This window comes from Catharus ustulatus, chromosome 8 (genome assembly GCF_009819885.2).
Source record: "Catharus ustulatus isolate bCatUst1 chromosome 8, bCatUst1.pri.v2, whole genome shotgun sequence".
Taxonomy (NCBI): Eukaryota; Metazoa; Chordata; class Aves; order Passeriformes; family Turdidae; genus Catharus; species Catharus ustulatus.
Genome location: NC_046228.1, coordinates 27,437,140 through 27,458,447, shown reverse-complemented (window position 1 = coordinate 27,458,447; position 21,308 = coordinate 27,437,140). Strand labels below are relative to the sequence as shown.

General features: G+C 40.5%; 1 protein-coding gene across 4 annotated transcripts in view; it reads right to left on the bottom strand.

Moving 5' to 3' along the window:
* Positions 1-12,389: 12,389 nt before the first annotated feature.
* Positions 12,390-21,308, bottom strand: part of WAPL (WAPL cohesin release factor) — a 137,288-nt gene continuing 128,369 nt past the window's right edge. For all 4 annotated transcript variants that reach the window (XM_033065626.1, XM_033065627.1, XM_033065625.2 and 1 more), the window contains 7 exons: positions 20,345-20,520; positions 19,926-20,041; positions 19,075-19,236; positions 17,649-17,856; positions 16,366-16,454; positions 15,224-15,319; positions 12,390-14,850 (listed from right to left, as the gene is read on the bottom strand). In XM_033065626.1, coding sequence (XP_032921517.1) covers positions 14,785-14,850; positions 15,224-15,319; positions 16,366-16,454; positions 17,649-17,856; positions 19,075-19,236; positions 19,926-20,041; positions 20,345-20,520 — 913 coding nt within the window. In that variant the 3' untranslated portion in view covers positions 12,390-14,784. The remainder of the gene's footprint in view (positions 14,851-15,223; positions 15,320-16,365; positions 16,455-17,648; positions 17,857-19,074; positions 19,237-19,925; positions 20,042-20,344; positions 20,521-21,308) is intronic.

The window sequence follows — 21,308 nt, the reverse complement described above, 5'->3', positions numbered from 1 at the left end:
ACACCCTTCCTTCCCAAACCCAGATTGGCCCCACTTCTGGATAATTACACCAGGCATGATGTTATGATGTTCTCTGGTGTGGAATACCCCTTTGGCCAGTTCAGGTCATCCATCCCCCCCTGATATGCTCCCTCCCAGTTTCTTTTGTGCACCCTCTCACTGGTAGAGCAGGACAGAAAAAAAAAAAAAAAAAAAAAGAGAGAAAAAAAAAATAGGTAAACATTCACTGACTTAAGGCTTAGCAAAACCCAAAACATCGGTGTGTTATCAACACCATTCTCATTCCAAATCCAAACCACAGCTGGAAAAGAAGAAATTAACTCCATCCTGGCTGAAAGCAGGGCACAGGCGCACCGTGAGCTCTCACACAGGAGTCTGGCCCTTGCCACAGGGAAGCATGTGTGTCCTCATTTTCCAGCCTGGCCTAGAAGCAGGATTGCAGAGAGGTTTAAGCTCAGAGCTCAAACACAGTGAGCCTTTGGGGATTGGGGTCAGAGAGAGCTGGTAAACGCTTGACTCAATCCCATTTGTGAATTAAACTAAAGCATGGGCTTAGCAGCCGTGCTGCAGGTTTAATGAAGCTTCAGCTTGTGCAGCCTGCCTTTCATTAACTTGGACAGACCTTCTGGAGTGCCCCAGGGTGGGGAATGTGAAAGGACACTTGGTCCAAATCACTCGAGAGGCCTCTGGCCAAGCACAAAGCACCATGTTCTGCCTGCCAAGCTGTGTCTCGGCCCCTCCTGGCTGGAGGCACACCAGGACTGCTGCTTCCCACCCCTGGGTACAGAGAAAGAGTACAGCTGTAGCTGCAGAGAGATTCCCAGCCTCCCAGTGCTTCCACTGAAAACCAGGCATAGCTCCTGAAAAGAGAAAAAGTGTTATTTTTTGAAAAAAGTCTGTCTGAAACTTGGGCTATTTCAACAACCTTTTTATAAAAACAAAGCATGTTCTCTACGTTGTATTAATTTTTAAAAGCTTGGCACTTGGTACTTGTGAGAGTGGCATTTTCACTGCCAAGAATATTTTACTCTCACAGGACAGAGATAACCAAATCTAAAAAAGCACACAGAGCGAAGACTTTGAGAAGATTTACCCAGTTATTTGACAGGCAGAGGAATTGCTTCATTTTGCCTTCTATTTTAATAATGAGCACTCTTCTCACTTGCCTGGATTGAACAGGCTGATCTCACCAGCAAGCTATTTTTCCACTCAAGCATCTGCCCAGACAGCTTGGAGCAAGACCGAAGCACCAGCCTGGGTTCTTTTATTGTAGCAGCAGTAATTAAGATCCCAGATGTTGCTGCTCAACACCCGTACCTTCTTTTTGTCAGACGCTGCTGCAACTGGAGCTGGAATGTGACACAGCAGAATTACAGCAGCACTTGGTGCATCCTGCTGATGAGACAGTGGCCTGCTGGTGGCCTGTAGCCCTGTGTCAGGTTCTGCCACTGCTGGGGACAGCCCAAGTGCTTTGCTCTGAGGCCTCAGCACTGAGTCATGCTCTGCCTGCTTTGGCAGCTCATTTGCTGACCTACCTGCAAGTGTTCTTTTAACTTGGTTTAGCTGTAACAGCAGTTTTTCTTCTGAACACAGGGTGGTGGATGATTTGGTTTTACTTTTGCTTATCCTTGTATGGCACCACTGTAGTTGTCCTGTCCACAGGCAGGACTGACAGGTCATTGTTGTGTGCAGAAGAAAATACAACCAATATAAATGATGTCACGTGGAGAAAACACAGACATGGGGTGGTAGCAGAGGCGTTGAGAGGAGGAGGCACAGGATACAGTGGGGAGTACAGGAATTAGATAAGAAAAGATGAGGCACAGGCTTGCCACTGGAAACCCCATAGCTACAAAAAACCAACCATTGTTTTCCATTAAAAACACATACCTAGAGTTAGACAGAACCACCTTTTCATGCATAACAGAACAAAGAACAAGTTTCTACCATATGCAAGATACATCAGCAAATCTGGATACCATGCAGGTTGCAAACCAGTGATGAAGCAGCAAAGTGTGAAGGTTTGCTGGCAAACATAAAAAAGACCCCAAGTGGATCCTGGAGTGAGAAAGATGCAGCCATCATCACATCCCTCCCAGCCAAAAGACCTCGTGTGCTGGTGACCAACCTTAGCACCCCTACCACTACACTGAAGGCAGCAACATGAGGACCCTGAGAAGTGGCAGGGTGAGTAAAACTCCAGGAAAGGAGCAAGGAGCTGGAACTGTGAGTATAAGAGATTAAGTTGTATTGTTGTTTTTGTCGTTGTTGTTATTATTATTATTGCAATTCTTTCTGTATAGAAGCATTTTTTTTCTGTAATAATTAGTTCTGGACTAATAATGATTCTTGAACTTAGGATTTCTGCCATACTAACAATAAATTCATGGCTTTGTATATATATATATGCACATACATATATATAATATGTTTTCTCCTTCTTGATTAACAAGATTTTGAGGGTAACAAGCTTTTAAACTACTCTGTGTTGTCACAGTAGTACTCAAAGTGCACTCAGAGGTACAGATGCAGGATTTAAGGTCTTTGTGTGTGGAGATCTCATACTACTGGTCACTTTAGAAAGTACGGCAAGAAAAAAGCTTGAAGTAGTAAGAACAGAATTTAGCAAGATTTAAAAGTTGTCATGGCAATGTACTCTTTCATGTAAATCAGTGTTGAACTTAGGCCAATTACTAAGAGTTGCCACTGCTTAAGGATTTTTCTCTTTCGTAGGAAAGATTGCAAGCATTGCAATTATTTTTTTATTTGTTTTTAAAAGTTTGTATTTCTTACTGGCAGAACAGCAGATTATTTGTTGACTTTAACTTTAGACATTTATACATTTCTTTGAAAGAATCTCCATCTTGTTGAAAACCAACTCCTCCTGCCTCTCACCTTCTAAGGATTTATATATTTATATTTCTATTATTTCTATTATTTCTATTTCTATTTATATCCTGGCTGAACTTGCCCTTCTGTGATGTCAGAAAGCATGCCTAGAACTCACGCTGTTGTTTAGCCTTCCCAGTGGGGAGGGGGCAGGAAGGCCTGAGGTTTTTAGAAACATTTTTACTAATTGCATAGAATGAAGGTTAAAATTAATGAAATATCTGACATTGTGATGTACTTCCACGGGAACAAGTTTTCAGACACACGGAATCTATTGCAAATGCTTACTACGAGCACCACTCCTTCATACCTATCCCAGAGCTGGCCGTGGAGCAGAGCAGAATACATTTCTGTCACTAGCTCCTTGAAGTTGGGTCACTGCAAGCAATTAAGAAGCCTGACTTTCTGAACCGTGCCAGAGCCCTCCCACATCCTCGGACGGACTCGGAACAAGCGGCGTGTGGCAGTGCAGGGGCTGAGCTCAGAGGTGCCGCTTTTTGGGGATGTGAACTGCTCTTGCCAGCATTCGGAGCGCCCCGAGCCCGGCTCTGGCAGCTGCTTTGGTTGCCCCTCGCTGAGCCCCGGGGCTGCACATCATCTCACATCCCTCCCTGGCACCGAGGCAGGGAAAGCAGCACTGAGGAAGGAGCTGAGCTCCCCCAAGGCACGTATGGAGCACCAAGCGGGGAGCAGCAGAGGGGCTGGCTAAGGAGGGTCCTCACCAGCCTGGATTTGCCACACCTGCACTGCTCACGGAGATACGCCTAACCACTGCACTGAGCCCATCTCCAGTCAGAGTCAAAGTGGGAGCAAGATTTGCTGCCCAGGCACGTCTGTCTGTCTGTGGCATTTGTTTAGTATTTTTGGAAATGCAATCTGATTATTCAGATTATTCACTGGGGTCTTGGATTATTTTTGAAAAGAATACAGATTATTTATACAAGGGATGATAGGCATGTGGAGGCTGGGAGAAGGTAGAGAGGTGAAGAGAAATCAGAGCTAGAAAAGAAGTAGGAAGGGGGATAAACAGGCATATATGGTGAGCTCTAGAAAATTCATGCCAAAAGTATGGAAGAAATGGGAAAAGACCCATGCTACCACTCAAGCCTCTCCCTGCCCCATGGAGGGAGCCAGGGCCTGGCCAATCTGCCTCTCCAGGATTGTCAGCCAGGGACATGACTCTTTAAGCCCAGCTAATCCTGAAGCAGTGTCTGGGACACTGCTGGGTAACTGAAGAATTAGGCTGCAATAAAGCTGCTTGTGCTGCATGTGCACACTGCAGAACACTCATGGTGCTGCCACCAAGGAACGGCACAGCCAGGGGGCCCTGGGGCAAAATTTGAAAGGAGACATGAGCTCTTGCAGAAAGCAGAGAGCTGATGCTGCTCCCTCATGCATTGCTGTGCACTGCCTGGCATGCAAAGGCTACTGTTCAGCAGCAAATCATTCCGAGCGAACTGCTCCCAGGATTGTGGGGCAGCAACTTCCACAGTTTAATTCTGTGCTGTGTTAACGTGTCCTTCCTTATGCTTATTTCAAATTCTGTTACCTGGTAATTGCACTGGGCTCCCTGTTACAAGAACAAGGCAGAGCACTGGGAGAAGCAGTCATTTTCTATTCAAGTTTTCCACATTTAGTTGATTTTTTTTGTTACTATTGCCAGTCACGTATCTCCAGTCATTATTTCTTCTTCAATCTGAAGAATTCTGCGCTATTTAACCTCTTCTGACTATTCCACATTGCTGATGAATCAAGGTATAAAGCAGGAAAAAAGAAGATAAAATATCTGCCACTAGCTATTTCCTAAAATCCATGCTGAGTTTTGAACAAGGCAACATCAGGGATGCATCCTGTGATACAAAGACGGTTCTTGTTTTCTTTTTCTATTTGTTTCCTAATTACACCTAAAGTTACAATTGTCGTTCTGCCCTCTGTTGGAGTTGAATAGACTCACCCCCGCAGGCAACAGTTAATTTGCAGTTTAACCTGCTGTAGTACAAAGCTATTTTTCCTCCCGTGCATTACCAGTGACAAGTTCATCATTGCCTAGAGCCTGTGTAGCTCAGATTTGTATCAGACCACAGACACCCCAAACCACAAAGTGCCGAGCACCCTCCCAGCCAGCCCCTCCTCTTGTCAGGGCAGTCATGAACCCAACCAACAGCGCAGCACTTGGCCCACAGCCCGTGGTAACTCAGCAGTCCTTTCCTGCAGGGATGAAACTGCTGTTTCTGCTCAGCTCTTCTCTTTTAAACCCTTGGAGTGAAGGTTATCAGTCCAATAGAAGACTTCTCTCTCTCCACAGCTTAGAGCCTCGAGGAAGCTTTAGTGAAAACTATGGTTCTTTGGTTTGGTTTTTTGTTTGGGGTTTTCTGTTTTGTTTTGATTTTCTTTTTTAAACTTGAGAAGTACGTCTTTCCCCCCCCCCCCCGCCCCACCTCTAGGAGAGAAGCATAGCCCTGGTGTGGATTACCAAGAGAGGCCGTGAAATCTCCATCATTATATGTTCTCAAGACTTGGTGGAGCAACTAGCTTTGAGCACAAGTGTGGACTAGATGCTCTCCTGAGCTTCTCCCAACAAACATTTGCATGGTTTTATATTACCTATGTTGCACCCACATGCTTACTTATATAAGCTCCGCTGGAGTTTTCAGAGCAATCCACAGCTTCTCTTGTTCCTCCCCAATATTTAGCCAAGTACCTCACCAACTCCCTATGTTTTATTAGTGTGTAACTTCTAGCAATTTCTTTTGGAAGGAGGTTAAGCTTGCTACTAGGTTAGTAGGTCTATTGCTGAAGCTCTTTCGACAGTCACAGTCTTTCCTCTAGTTCCAACTGCAAGCAGCATGTTATAAAGCACAGTCATCGCTGAGTTGCTTCAGGGCTCTTGGTCACACCAGTTGGCCCTGATAGTGATGGACAGCTCTTTTCATACCTACACAGTTCTTGCTTTGACAGGACACCTCCTTGACACTTCTCCCTCCACCAAGTTTCCAAGAAGTCCGTTTTTAATCGGTTTTGCTTTGTCTTGAGATCCTCTGCAAATAGTGACAAACAGTAAGAGCAGAGCACTGTGTGTCTGGCAGACACTGGTGGTGATGTCTCCTTCATAAATCCTGCATTTAAGCAGAAGTGCTGAAAGGAAGCACTACATATATCCCACATTCATGCACCATCTCTTTCATAGTCACCTGTTTACTCCAGCAGGTGTGGTGGCTTGTCTCATGTCTGATAATCCATTTAACCCTGTGCGGGACACAATTTAACACCTTATCACTTACCTTTCATAGAGCCTCGCATTCCCATCCCAAATCCCACATTAATACCACCAATCCGTATGTTCAGATCTCCTTTGAACACTCCTGCAGTCTTACCAGAGTAGTACCTATTATGCAGTAACATGAGCAATTTCCAGCCAGTGCAATCAGCGCAGCATAAACCAGCATCACAGCTTCAGAGTAGCAGGGAACTCCGCCTGTACTGCATCCCCCTTGAAAGGCTCCAGGTGCATTTACAGACTTCCTTGCATAAACAAAGCACTCTGGAGCCCAGCACAGAGACACACTCACCTCCTTTGCCCACACATGCACAGCAGGCAGAGCTCAGCTCTCCCCCACTGCCATGGGCAGAGCATCAGAGACAGACTCTGGGATAACCCTTCAAGTGTTTTGAGCCACAGAAACTCCACAAGGTAATTCCTGGAAGCAACTGCCAGCTGCAGGGGTGACCAGAGGAGGCAGGGGCACAACATGCCTCCAACAGCTACTGTGTTTCTACAAAGATGAAGGAATCAGCATGAAACCTGCTAATGGAATACTTGTTGCTATTGAGCTCAGGATCTTGATCTTGTTTTGGCAAGACAGATTTGAAGTTGTGCTGTTACCACTTGCATGCCTCCTGGTTCTCTCCTAATGAAAAGTAAAAAGAGCAAAATACCTGTAATCTTCCTTTTGTTCCTTGCAGTCTGATGCTTATGATGGTTGTTCTGAAACACTGACATCAAAAGATTATGAATTTCACACCTTCCACAGCATCTCAATCAGACTTCTACTCTAGTATCTGTTCTTACAACTGGACATCATGGCTGGCAAGTTCATGTCTGAGTGAATCTCCTATTTTCTATTATGACTGCAAGCGCAATAGTCAGTGCTGGTTCTTACTGTGGTGTGAAAATTCAGGATTCCAAACTTCATGTGTGCTCAGTGTTTCTGTGAACTGGCACTGGAAACCAAGTGCGACAATGCAGCCTGGACCTTAGACTGATGGAAGCAGACCTCAGCATTCTGGAACAGTAGTAATTTAAGTCTTTTTAGAACAGGACGGTTCACAACTCCTTCTCTCCACTCACCAGCTGCCAGAGTAGAAGAGATGTTCTAGAATAAGTTTCTTCCTAGTGCTAAAGAACAACTCATAAAATTTCAGCAGTGATATTGAAATGAGAGAGGGAAAGATGAATAGAGAATGACGTAAAGAAATTTCATAGGCATGTACCACAATTTTCAATTGCATTCAATAAAGCAAGCAAAGCAGCTTCTTCCAGACACCTGGCAGCTGAGTGCCAGTGTTGTTCTGGACTTTACGAGAGATAAAGTTTTCTGATGTTACACCGTGCACTGCCAAACCTTGAGCAGAACACTGACCTCAGCATATCCAGCCAAGTTCTTAATGTTGCAAGAAGTTGCTTTTGGTTTAGCATTGCATGGAATCTCCAAGGCAGCTGCTTGTAGGTGATATGCTCTGCCACCTGATCCTAGACTAGCATGCAGTACTCCTGCAATATCGTCTGGGAAGCAAGATGCTCATGGGCTAACTGCTCACCCATCTGGAGCCTTCAGCAGCACCTAGTCTTCCAAGAAATACTTGATGCTTCAGAACAAGGAGTGCTGTGCAACCACACACCAGGCCCTGTTGTTGATCCAACTTCTGTAACATAACTTTCATAATGGTTCTACATCCCATCAGATCTCTGTGTCTCTGACTTCATCTCCAGGGAAGAGGGTTAACCAAGGGTACTTACTTTCCTTCTCCTCTGTTGGTCACAGGTGTACGACCACTTTTTAGCATGCTATTGCTGAAACATATTTTTTTTTACAAGTCTGAATCTTTACAATTCCTAATTTATCTCCAGGACATCAAAAATTCCATATGTTCCTGAAATAATAAGACATTTACTTACCACAGGTGTGGAAACTTCATCAAACAGTGACTACAATGTACTGAAGAGTTCCATTCTTTCAGGTATCTTTGTCTTGCATGTGCCTAAAATTCTGTTTGAAAGGACCTCTACATCTTTAAGAGGTTTGGGAAGTCAAACCACACACTGACAAAAGTCTAAGCAGAATCTCACATATGACAGTAGTTAGTGAAATCTGGGCTCATAGAAACTCCTTCTGGCCTTTGGCTGTATCATTTCTGGAATATTAATGCATGTGTTTTCTTGCTTAGACCCAGGAGAGAAGTGCATTGCAAAGGTGCCATGTGCTGCTCTCACTGAAATGAGGCTCACACGGCTCAGCACCCAGGTGGGTTTTGAAATCAGCCTGGGAAACATGAGGCAGTTCTGGTACCAGCAAGACCTGGTGCAGAAACAGCCTGAGGAGGTGCCCTCCCCCCGTTCCACTTCAGACTCCTCCTCTGTGAACAGCCTGAGCTGTTTGTGAAGAGCCAGAGCCCGAGACGGCCGCTCCCAGTGACCTGAACAAAGCCCTGGTGCCCATGGCAGCTCCTGCCATGGGTTTGGCACCGTGCTCCTGCTCCCGAGTCTCGCTGACGCAAGAGCACTTGGGGTCTTGCTGAGAACTCAGCATCTGCTGAGGGTTTTTCACAGGAAAAGCTACAGACTGAGCTCAGCTTTAAAGACCATCACCACAATGCAGGACTGACTGAGCTTAGCAGGCTTTGAATTGAGCACTTTGAAAACGGTGACCAGGTAAAATCCACAGAGAAGGGTGGGAGCTGTGGTTCAAGAGCTGCTTCACTTGGTCCCAGGTAGCAAAGGTCAGAAATCAAAGCACATCCATCCTACAGGATTTTCAGATGTAAAAAAAGCTGAAGCTGCATCATGTATGGTAATCAAAAAGCACAAACCAGATCTAAGAATTTGTGAAGGCTAATCACAAGTATTACATAAAATTAACATACAGTTAATCTTTATATAAATATCTTAATGTTGTAAAACAACACCTGGATAGATGCATATTTGTCTCTTCTTGTGAGGAGCATCAAAATTTGAATTTTTTTTAGATTTGGCGGGTTTGTTTTTACAGTCCTAGATTGGATGTACAGTCCCGGTCTGCCCCAGTAATTTCAATGTATATTCTACAGGGATACATAAATGACTTGAAGTCCTATATGTTTGCTTTTGTCTCACATTTGGTTATCCTTGAATAACCATTATAACCTACATTTAGTAAGGGGGAACTTGTATGACTATCTGGGCTAAAATAGCTACAAATTTATCCTCACAAAAGCCTCAGTAAGGCTCTCACTGTAATCCAAGGTATCACAAAAAACCATTGTTTTGCAATATGAAGCTCCATTCTGGAACTGGATGTTTGAGATGCATGAATATACTCGGCACACAAATTCCAATCAGATTTTTCCACTAAAAAGGTGAATTTTTTTCTTGTTAAAAATTTATAGCCAGGTTTTCAAAAAACTTAAGGCAAAAGAGACTATATTTAATTTACAATGTTCGATTTCTGCTGCTAAAGTATAATTTCATTATAGCACTTCAACCTAGATATTTTTGATTTGGATAAGATAGTTTTGCTTTAAAATTGTCAAAATAAGACAAAAATTTAAAATATGAGCCAGCAAAATGACACCAGATGTTACACAGCAGTTTTATATAACACAATAAGGAACTGCTTTTTAAGGCTCAGTAACCTGAATATCAAGCTTTTGAACCCAAATTCATGCCTCTGCACAGAGCTGTGACACTAAGTGATCTTACTCCAAGTTCTCCTTATGGTTTGTACTTCAATTCAGACTATAAATTTAATAGTAGATCAGAAAAAAACTCTGCCTGGACATTTTAGAAGTTTTTGCCCCAGAAATGCTTTCAAGAGACATATATTTGGGGTAAGAGGCCAACAATACACCCATGAATAAAACCCCACAGTTCCACAACTTTGGCATCATTCCCAGAGGTAAGGTGTGTGCAAGGCTCCTGAATGGTATCATTTGACAAATTCAACTCCTTCCTTCCCTTTCTCACTTCTAAGTTCTGCAGTAATACCTTCCACCTTGGTTTTCATGCCTTATGTACTGGAAAACAGTGAGAAACAACTGTCATTCTAGGACATAATCACAGGGTCAGCTTTACAGGTGAAATGACATTTCATCCACTTCACACTCCAGGTTACACTCTTCCTCCCCACTTTTAAAAAACTGAATGCAAAGACACGACTAAATCTGTTATAATACAGGAAATTTCAAGGATTCCTACATTAAGCAGAGTATCTAATAAAATTCCTGTTATTCTTTCTTTACTCTAAGCAGAGTCCCCTTGTAGCTATCACCTGACTTTACTCTGCAAAAATTGAATATATCTTCCTTTAAGTAACTGTAGTTCACCTAAGATAGACCAGAATTCTGGGAATAAGTACTACTGCCTGCACAACTCTTCATTATTGACCAGTGTGGCCTTCCACACATGGAAAAGTCTTTGGCCTTTTCTTCTCCAAAGTGATGAAACAGAAGTTCAAGTTGCAGGTTAGGAGATGTGGAGATACAGACTGAAGATGGTATGACAGATGTGACGTGCCTGCCTCCCAAATGTCAGGCTCTCTCCAGAGCAGCTCCCTTTCTTCCCCACAAGGTTGCTGTTCCAGGGCTCCTTACAGCCCCCTCTGCATCACCAGTGCTGCTATCACACACAGGTGTATCGTACAAGCATGGCAACCTGGGGCACAACCTACAGCTGCAAATTCGCTTTCAGTTTCCGCAGCTGGAATAAGGAGCCTGTGGCATTAGTAAACCAATCTAGCCTTGGGTAAAGACTGCTAGCAGCTGCATTATTTATAATGGTTTCATTTTTATTTGCAGTATGATTATCTGAACCTACTGATGCTGCAAACATCCTAATAAATTACAATCCCTCAGACAGGGGACCTTTAGGGCAAGTATGAAAAGAATATGTATGAAAGACTTCTGTTCCACACAGCTAAAAAAACCCAGTAGCGTCCTTTATCCAAAGACAAATTCACATATTATAGAGGAGGAGAAGCAGCAGCATCAAAAAATACAGTGGCCTGGTTTTGAAAACACTTGGCTAGGAGAATTCAGGACAAATTCCAATCTCATTATCTTCAAAAACCCAATTAACAGGCCATCCTATAAGGGCAGGCTTTATGCAGAAGAATGGCAGTTACCTAAGTCCTCTTTATCTTTTGAACTCAAATTCACATTTTTGGTTTTCCATGCCTTTTAAACAAGAAAATACCAGATTCATGAAAAGAAACTTCACTGGAAAAGCTGTGTTGGCATGCCTGGTTATAGCCCCAGCTAACCAAGTATACTCTGGCTTCTGCTTCGTGATGTCCAGAAAGGAAATATGAAATAAATCAGTGCCATATGCATCAGGCCACATCACTTCCTCCTATGCAAATCAAGCATTTCAAAACAGATTAAAAGGGGAATAATTTATGAGAAAGGTAGTGACTTCCAAATCGTCTGTAGAAGCGATGCAATTATCCAGTTAATCTGAAAATGTTGATGTCATCCCTAAGCATTCACACACAATGCTTCCATTACATAACTACCAACAAAATAAGAGGAAATACCCTTATCAGATTTTTTAAAATATTTGCTTACATAAAGCTGCATTTGCCTCTTACAGTACCACACACTAATAACACACTGTTCCATGTTTCAAACTCCAGTACTGTTCCCTTAGAGCACAGAAAAGGTTACATTATGCTGCTGCTTGTTCAAAGTGGCAATGAGATGACACATCACACTCAACTCCCGTTACAGATCACAAATTATTGCATATTGTACCCATAGCTAGTTGTACCAATTAAGGAAAAATCCATGGGGAAAAATCCATCCTGAAACAGCAACATTCATGGCAATTTCGTCCGTTTTCACTTAAGAGAGCCATTAACACCCCCCATGATGTGGAAAGTCTCACCATAAGAACTGTGCCATTTTCCCTGTGCTCTATCACGCTTATGTTATTCTGACTACAGCTCTCCAGAGTTGTTACTGAAAGATCAACTTGTGCAGAGAACTCCAAAATACATAAAGAGACACAATACATCATCTCCAAAGAATTTCCAGCCTTGTCTGGTTTGACTGACCACAGCCTCAGGGTTCAGGCACTGAATTTTGTTGTCCCAACACACAGGTGAAAAGCAAAGCACTACATTCAGGATGCTCCTTTATAATTTTGTTCACCTTTTTTTTTTGTTTTTTCTTTTAGCAATTTACCTGACACTGCCTTCTTTCTGCAATCACTCAGAGGAGTGTTTTATTGCATGTTAAAAGACAAGATATGTATTGAAAGTAGCAATTTTATTTGAGTTAAAATTATTTACAAAAACCCAAAGACATACTTCATGAAACTGGTACAAACTATTTTTCCTGCCGTTGGCTTTTGCTCCAAAGATCACAGCTGAGAAATACTGTATAAAATAAAAATAGGATTGGATTCAGAAAAGTACTCTACTGTTCTAATTTCCAATTGAGAGTATTTACACAAATATTTACAATGGAAAAAATGTTACTTTAAAACTTTAATTTGCAAGTTGACCTCAAGTACCCTTTAATGCAGAGTTATTTGAGGGTCTAACACACAAAAATGCACTGCAGTTCACAGGGTGATTTCTCCCCCCACCCTCAAAAAAAAAATCTGCATTTGTCAGTGCTTGACAATTAGTTACATTTAAAAAAAAAACTGTTAAACACTGAGGTAAATCAATTCCCAAACAATTACCAGTGTAACAAAGAAAGGTAGTTGTCCCTGCTTTCCCCCATCATCACATTCGCATCTTTTCTCTTGCCATCTCTCCACAGAAAACTACATAGTCAATTTGAAATCTCATTATATATGTGAAAATCTCTAGAATCTGAAAACTACATGGGCCAAATATTTAATAATTTCCTCCTGATGCAGATCATTTGCATACACTATTTCCCTCTCTCTCAATACTGTTTTGGTTTTTTTAAAAAAGGGGAACACAACCTCAAAAACTTTTCTAAGTTACACTGATACACTAAGTTTTAGAAGGTGATGAGAGAAAATGCAAAAAAAATGACCAACATAAGATTTTTGCCGTTAATCAGTTACTTCCTTACAGAATTCCCAACAATCTGCATTATCAAAAATAGGAAGACATAGAAGGCAGCCACTGTATGTAAAAAATTTACAGCTGGCACTGATACAAAAGCACAAGTTCTTAACTTTATACACGGAGATAACACAAGATCTAAAAGCAGGTTAGATTTCCTGTTATTTCCCCCTCATTATACATAGAACTAATATTTTTATGGCTTCAAGTTTTACAAATTCAATGGAGTAACACGATGTAACTACCTATACAGGTATTTAAAAATGTCACCGAAGCAGATCGCAGAACAGTCTGCAAATATTCAAGACCACCTTAATAAAAATAATTAATAATCAATTCTGTTGGTCTGAATAGTGAGTGCAAGAAAAAAATTGCTAAAAAAGTAATGTATTTTCTGGGATTCTCTGTTCCACTTAAGTCCTCAAACACAATGCTTTGCTGTGAACTAGACCTCAGACTGAACAAAATCTTAGCTATATCAGCAATTTAAGGCTTTGTGTTGTATGCATTTCAACTCTGTCATACTACAGAAGGATGAAATAGAAAGATTATGTCAGCTGGAAACATTAATCCCCATTGGTGTTTTAGCTTCTTTAAAATTCTTCCCCCCTAAAGCATCCAGATTCATTGTATTCAACATTATAAAACACACCTTGAGTTCTTCCTTGAAACAAATTAAAACAGCATTTCAAAGTTTTTGCTTATCAGAAGTGTAAACTACCCTGGGATTGCGTTTTCTTTAAATTTTTTTTTTCTTTCTTTATTTCATTTGCATTTTTAACAGGGCACAACTTTTTACAGTCACTATTCCTTTTGTGGATAACATACCCTCAATGGCTTTGTGTGTTTATGGGTCTGCATGCTCTTAGAACTACAAAGCGTTATGGTCTAGCTGGTTACAGTACATGGGCCATGGGAGTTTTAGAACTGAGAAATAGTTCAATGACCTAATTTCAATCAAAACAGTATAAAAAATAAACTATCCAATCCTTGCCTCTTTGGATTCCAACAAATTTTAAATATAGACAGTAGTTAAAATCACAAAAGTATTTAAAAATTTATATTTTATGATTTTGGAATAATCTATTAATAAAAAAAGCAGGAGCAAATTAAACTCAAATAGGAGCGGTGCTGCTGTCCAGAACTTCTTTATTAGAACATTTGTTTGATACCTCAGTAGCTAAGCTGCCTTTGCACCTGGCTGGCATGAAACAGTGGCTCAACAGTAAACAGCAGTTGCACTATCAGCAGCAAGTTTTTCCCTTGAAACTTGTCACGAACAAAGCAAGAAAAAAAGATAGGGAGGGTAAACCCTGCCAAAAATATTTAAATACTGCACTGCATCATAAACAGCAAGGTTTCTTTATTTACTTTCCTCAGAACCTTTTTCCCCTCATTTTTGATAGTTGCAGATTGATGTAGTAACTGTCTTTTAGAAAATGCTGAATGCATGGTTAAGAGACCAGGTAGCCTTAAAAATCCGAACACGAATGACACAGATGAATGCTCTCGGTATATCCTTCAAGGACTTCTTTCATGACTTCTTCTTTTGTCTAAGGGTAGCTCCAGCATTACAGTGCCTGCAGCGGAAGTTAAGTATCTAGCAGTGTTCCAAGTATTCAATCACCCTAGAGATAGATTTCTGGCCTGTTGTTCCAACAGCACACTGGAAATGCAATAGAAAACACAAGTAACAAACAAGCATTTGTAGCACCTCCTTCAGATATCTATTGAAGACATTCTATATAGAACAGCTATTCTATTTTCAGAATTTTAGTATTTATAATTATGCATCAGTAAAAGCAACTAGGTTCAGGCATTCAATTCAGAAATATCTTCCTGGCCAGTCTCAATATAATGGCAGACAAAATTATGACAGACAAATGGCCTTTCAGTATTAAAAAACAGATTATCATCCTGTGCTCTTATGAAGCCACAAACCGAAAAATGTTAATGCTTCTAAAAATGCATGAAATATTAACAGAAAACAAAAATACAAAAATATCTACATACATCAATTTGAAATGTGCATTACTTACAGTAAGGTTCATAAAACTGAGAAATTTTTTGAGCATTTCAGTCATTATCGAGAAGTCCCCTTCAGGTAAGTACTCCCTCACAGTAGTCACATTGATCTAAGAAATAAAACAATCTTGTCTTATTTGGGAAACATTTCTCTGACACAGAAGTATAATGCTCTGTATGTGTGATGCACTAAGAGAAGTATATTTATAGCATAAACATGGCTTTTGCTGCCATCTTTATGATTTAAGTCTTTTTTTGAGCAATACTCATATCTCTACTGTGTTTATGTTTCTGGAAAACAAATGCAAAAATAATTTTTTATTGTTGGTTTGTTGTAGTTTTCTTCCTAGAAACAGACACAGGACTACTGGATGCTGGATGTCCCCAGGACCTTCAAGATTACCAAGAACTAAAACCCCCACCAGATCACTCCCCTGACAGGGAAAGGCTCTCCCTTTACAACTGTGAAGGGTTGAGAATTACTGATCTCATTGTCAGTCTCACTCTGAACACTGTAACTGTTATGGACACTGATCAGTCCAAAGGCACAGAACAGCACCTTAGAGGCCATTTCTACACCATGGTAAATTCAGACAAGCCTGAAAGCAGGTCTGAACTCATTTTCATGTGAACACATTTTTGATAGGAGACTTTATTGTTCTCAGCCACTGGAGTCCTATATTTTTAACTTCAGGTTTCTATTACATATTTCCAATCTGAGACAATTATTTTGAACTAATAGGGACACATACAAGTTCATCTGATTTCAATGGAAGAAAAAACTAAAGCAGATTGATAAAAAATAAATAAGTCTGATGGTAACTTGCTTATTAAAACTACTGAGAAAGAACAGGCTTAGCCAATTTTCCTCCGCCCTTTCCAAAGTTAATTCTTTTGCAGGCTATAAGTAAGGGGAGAGAGGTAAAAGAGGTCAAATATTCAATTCCAACTGTTTTCAATAATCCCTGTAATGTTCAGAAAATTTGTTTTGGCTGGAATAACTCTGGCAACTCTTCCCAAAACTGTATACATCAGTGTACCTTCACCAATGTATTGCTCACACTGGAGCCAAATTTATTAAACCCCTTTCAGTACACAAATTATCACTTCATTAAGCATTATGCTGGACTTAAGATCAACTTATTTATTCCCTTACTGGACTCTCCTGGCAGAGACAGCCTAGAAGCAATGCTGTGTATGAGGCCACAATGCAGTCTTCCATGTGCTTCCCAGCATGCTGAAGAGCTGTAAAAGAGACAACAGTCAATTGTATTCTCTAAGCAGCTGGTGTCTTTTACTGCTGCAAATACAATCCTTCATTATCACTTTCCAGAATGCTTTTTCCTCAAACAAAACGAGCTTTTGGACAGAGATTTCAGAGATCAGGAAACACCACACTTACTGACTCAGCAGCACATTCTTGACAAGAAAAATGGTCTTCATTCACTTTCAACTCATTTTGCTGCACAGTGTTTTGTCATTTGCTATTTCAATGTGCAAACTGTATGCTGAACACCCCAAACTACCAATACAAATGTTTAATATGATACCACATGCCTCTAAGACTTCCCACAAAGTAGTTTATTGTGTTAAGGATAACAGGCACAGCAATTTTTGCTGATGACTCAGCATTTTGGGAAAAACTACAGATAACTGCAGACACCAGTTGATGGGACTACAAAAAAGGAGGAAGGATATAAAGCAAGGCTGGAGAAAGTAATATACCACACCTACTAACATAAGATGAAAACACTATTAAAAGTCATACACTGCATCTACTATTAGAAGATTAAACAAGAAGGAATGATGTTTCAGACCCATTTTCCAGAGACAAACTATGTAACAGCTCAGAGATACTCAAATTCCTGGAACAAACAACCAAAGATGCAGCTCATCAAGGCACTACACAGATAGCAGTGATGAAGGGAGAAGACAGACACAAAGCAGATGGGGACACAAGAGGCAGATGGGGAGATGAGGGGAAAAAAATCACAGCCCTTAGAGTAGCTTGAAACAAGAACCCTGGAAAACAAAATTAAGGCAGGTAACTTTCAAGGACCATTCCAGAAGAACGAGGTAACAGCCTAAAAGCCATTCTTTACAGAATATTTTGTACATGGAGTGTTCCAAAAAGGTCTGGGTTTGTGTTTGGTTGGTTGTTGGGGTGTTTTTGGTTGTTGCTGTTGTTTTTTTTTGTTGTTTCTTTTTTCTTTTTTTATCATTTTAAGAAACAGATAAATGGTAAAAGTATCATAACTTCTACCTCTCATGCTTCAGATCTCAATGGCTCTTACTTATCCAGCAGTTTCACCTGGGATACACCAAGGAAATCTCAGCCCTAGAGACTGGATGCAGACAGGAAGCAGAGGACAAGGTAGGATTTTATGCAATCACACTGTTCTTTGCCTTTTCTGAGCTCATCCCAGCCAGACAACGTACCTTTATTAAGATCAAGTTCTTCATCATCTTCCTCCTTCTTCTCCTTCTCCTCAGTACTGTCTGACTTCTCTGTGGAGACCCATTGGATCTCCCCACTTGTCTCCTGCCATTCCCCACTTTTATCATGCTGAGCAGTGGGAGCTTCTTTAATCAGCTCGTCCGTCTGGCTCTCGGCCAGCTGTGCCGCTCGCTCACACTCCAGGAACAGCTAAACGGGGGGAAGTCCAGGAGAATTTCTGTTAGAAACTAAACCCTAAACACATTGACTTAATACTTCTAATTTTATATCCTGTTCACAATTTACCCCTTAATACAATTAGCCTTCAATACTTTTTGTAACAATAGGCTTTTCTTCTTCAAAGGAAAATATGATCTGGCCCAACACCAGCGCTGTGCTCCACAGCAAGACCTCCCTGCCTGGTGCTCAACCATTTGCCAGGTTCCTCTTGGGCATCGTAAAAGTTTAATCACTTTCCTTGAGACACAGCTTGAAAACTAAAACCTGCCATAATTTCCTGCTCATTTTTGTTCTCTACCTTTTCTTCTCAAGCTAACTATTCCCTCTTGGCTTTCTTAGAGCAAAGGTACGAAGAAGTAATTTAAAATGACTTAGCAAAGAATGTGAATGAATGAAGAATCTCATATTAGGCACTTATTTCCCATGAATTATTTCCCAAACCATACAACCACCACTTTTAAATATTGCTTTGCCAAGCTACATTCATTAAAATATTTAATACTATTTTTACTGGGTTGTTTTGTCTGCTACTGGACAGTTATTTCACAAAGTTAAATACAAGTGCTAAAAGCATCATTAAAATTAAATCCACTGAAAAAAGACATCTGTAATTTCAAGTTTTTCATTTTAGTTTGCATGGTGAAACCCATTTACCAAAATTATTAGTAGATTTCTTTTATTAAAAGATTGTTTTTTGTCATTTCTTCATTTTATGGGTAGTTTTTTTCAGTCAATTTAAGTATGCTGTTTCACATCTATAATCATTACATCTGCATTCTATTGCTTTTTATAAAGGATGATCCTATTTTTTAATTTAAAGTTGCAAAGTCCCAAAAATGTAGTACTCTAAGAAACAATTACAGAAGCAAAGTATGTAAGAGCTTACATACATGTAGTTTACAGCTGGTTTAAAACAAAAGTCAAAGTAAATAATCTGAGAACAATAAAACTAGAAATAAATGGTATGGAAACAAAAGAGTTTTACTGGATGTCTGTAAACCACTGTCTGTTTCTCTAATGGACAGCACTGTAGAAGTCAGGATTGTGAGCAGCAATCTTCCCCCTACCTTGCTCCACTCCTCAAAATGCCAAAGAGAACAACTGGCACATTTTCAGCGCTGAGTTCTCCATTCCCCCAACAGTCTGATAATGAGAAATGGGAACTACTGCAGGACAAACACTTCTCACCTGCACTAAAGCCTGAACAGCATCAATCTGTCCAGTTATCTTTAGGTTTTTGTCTCCTTCACCCGTACACAAGGAGTCAAAAGAACATGATGTTTCCATGTTGACAAGGCAGTGCCTGTTCCGGGCACTGTACTCCACGAGATTGATCAACAGACCCAATCCCTACAAGATTGGAGAGTCAAAAAGGATTACACACATTGGAAAAAAGAATTTAGCAAAAAAAATCTGTTTAGATAAACATCTTTGGCCTTATCTTTCTGAGAATACACAACTTATGAAAGTCTGACAGACAGGGGGATCAGGGTTTAAAGAAATACAAGGCAGAACAGAGATGTCAGTACAGGAGAAGTTGTTTGCAGGAATCTCTGTTTTTCTAATTCTGAACATGAAAACATTTTTGGAGCTGAGGATTCCCATACAGAGGTTAGGGATTCAGGTGTCCAACCCTCAGCTTATGTTTGTAAGAGCTCCTTCACATACACACTTTCACTGTTGCTATTAGGCCACTCTGACCCATTTTATATAAACTGAGGTGAATCTGACCAAGTTTTTAACTCAATAAGATCAACCATATTTCCAAAATTGAAAATATGTTTGAAATTATTAATTCACATTCTTATTTATCTAAATCTCTGTTCTTCAAACAATGCACTTTTCCCCACCAAACACAGGAAAAACCTTCAAACCCACCAAATCCTTACAGAAACTAAGTACTTCATTCTAGATATATACATATATATGGTCACTGAAAATTGTAGGGGAAACTATTCCTTAATGGGGAACCAGAGTAGCTCATTGCACAAGGAGGAGGCAAATAAGTTTCTTTTGATGTAAGAAGCACAAGATCTTACCAGCACCCGAATATCAAATCTCTGTTCTTGAGGTAGGAACTTCGGAACCTGAAGCACACAATTCATCGCTGTGCCTATCAGACCATCTTGTTCACCTGTTTTTGTACTACCCCATTCTGCAAACAAAGAGTTCAGAGGCTCAATATTGAAAACACATTCATAATGTTAAATAGCCCAATAAAAACCTTTTGGCTCTAATGACAAACCACCTTCTCTCAGCCCAAGCCCTCATCTGAACATTTCATGCAATTCCTCACCCAGCTTGCAAAGACAAATTACTGAGGGCTGTAAGCAAACATCTACCATGCAAAACTGCTTTACAGCACTGGACTTGAAAAACCATAATCAATAAAAAAATGTACACTAATGGTTTATCTGACACTTCACCACAGAATATGCAAAAAAATCTGTTGTCTTACCATTATCATTTGTCAGGTTGAGCAAGACCCCAATGATGGCCCTCATACAGTCTTCCACAGCTTTACCCACATGGTTAGTTACATTCTGGTGAGGCAGTGACTTATTGTCTGGTAAACAGATACTGTCTTCAGCACGATTATATCGCTGGATTAACTCCTCACAATGCTGCAGTGCTCTGCAGGGAGAGGGTGCACAACAAAATTACCTTCACAACCTACAAAGCATTCTACCTTTATACTTGTTTCATAAGGAAAGAACCTGAAACACAGCTTTATGCAGAATTTTTCTGATATCCAGTCTGTAGGGACAGATAATAAACTTATCACCTATAAAATCTTTTATAAGCTCAACTGAAAATTGTGTAAAACAAAAAACTGGAAATCTTAGGGCTTTATCAGCTTGATATTTCAAGAGTAAGGTCATTTTCCTTTCCAGCTTCATTGTATGGTCTCACTACTTACTAAAAGAAATCTCCTCTTCCTACAAACCCAGCCTCTCATATCCTCTGACCATCAAGGCACAACATGATTCTGACAGTGTTACCAGAAGGTTCTCTTGTTCTGTTCTTAGAACTATTTCCATTCAGTAAGGAATTACACATGACTTCCCAGCAAGTGAAATCCTAATCTTGTAGCACTAAGGGACCACAGGCATGATTCTACTGCATATAACATCGGTTTCACGTTAAACTACCACACTGATTTCAGTTACCAACAAAACCAGAAATGTCAAGAATATCTACTGGCTTAACTAACATTAAACTGTGGTTTGCTTTGTTTTATTTTAAAGAAATACTCTAAATATCTAATCTATAACCATGAAATCATGTTTCCAATGAGGTCTCCAGAGTGAAAAACTTTCAGCTGCATTTGTTCTCTTATGAAGAGCAATATAAGGGGCAGACAAGCTCTGAGAGCCAACTGAGACCTCACCCAGATTGATAAATGGGTTAGAAGTGTTTGT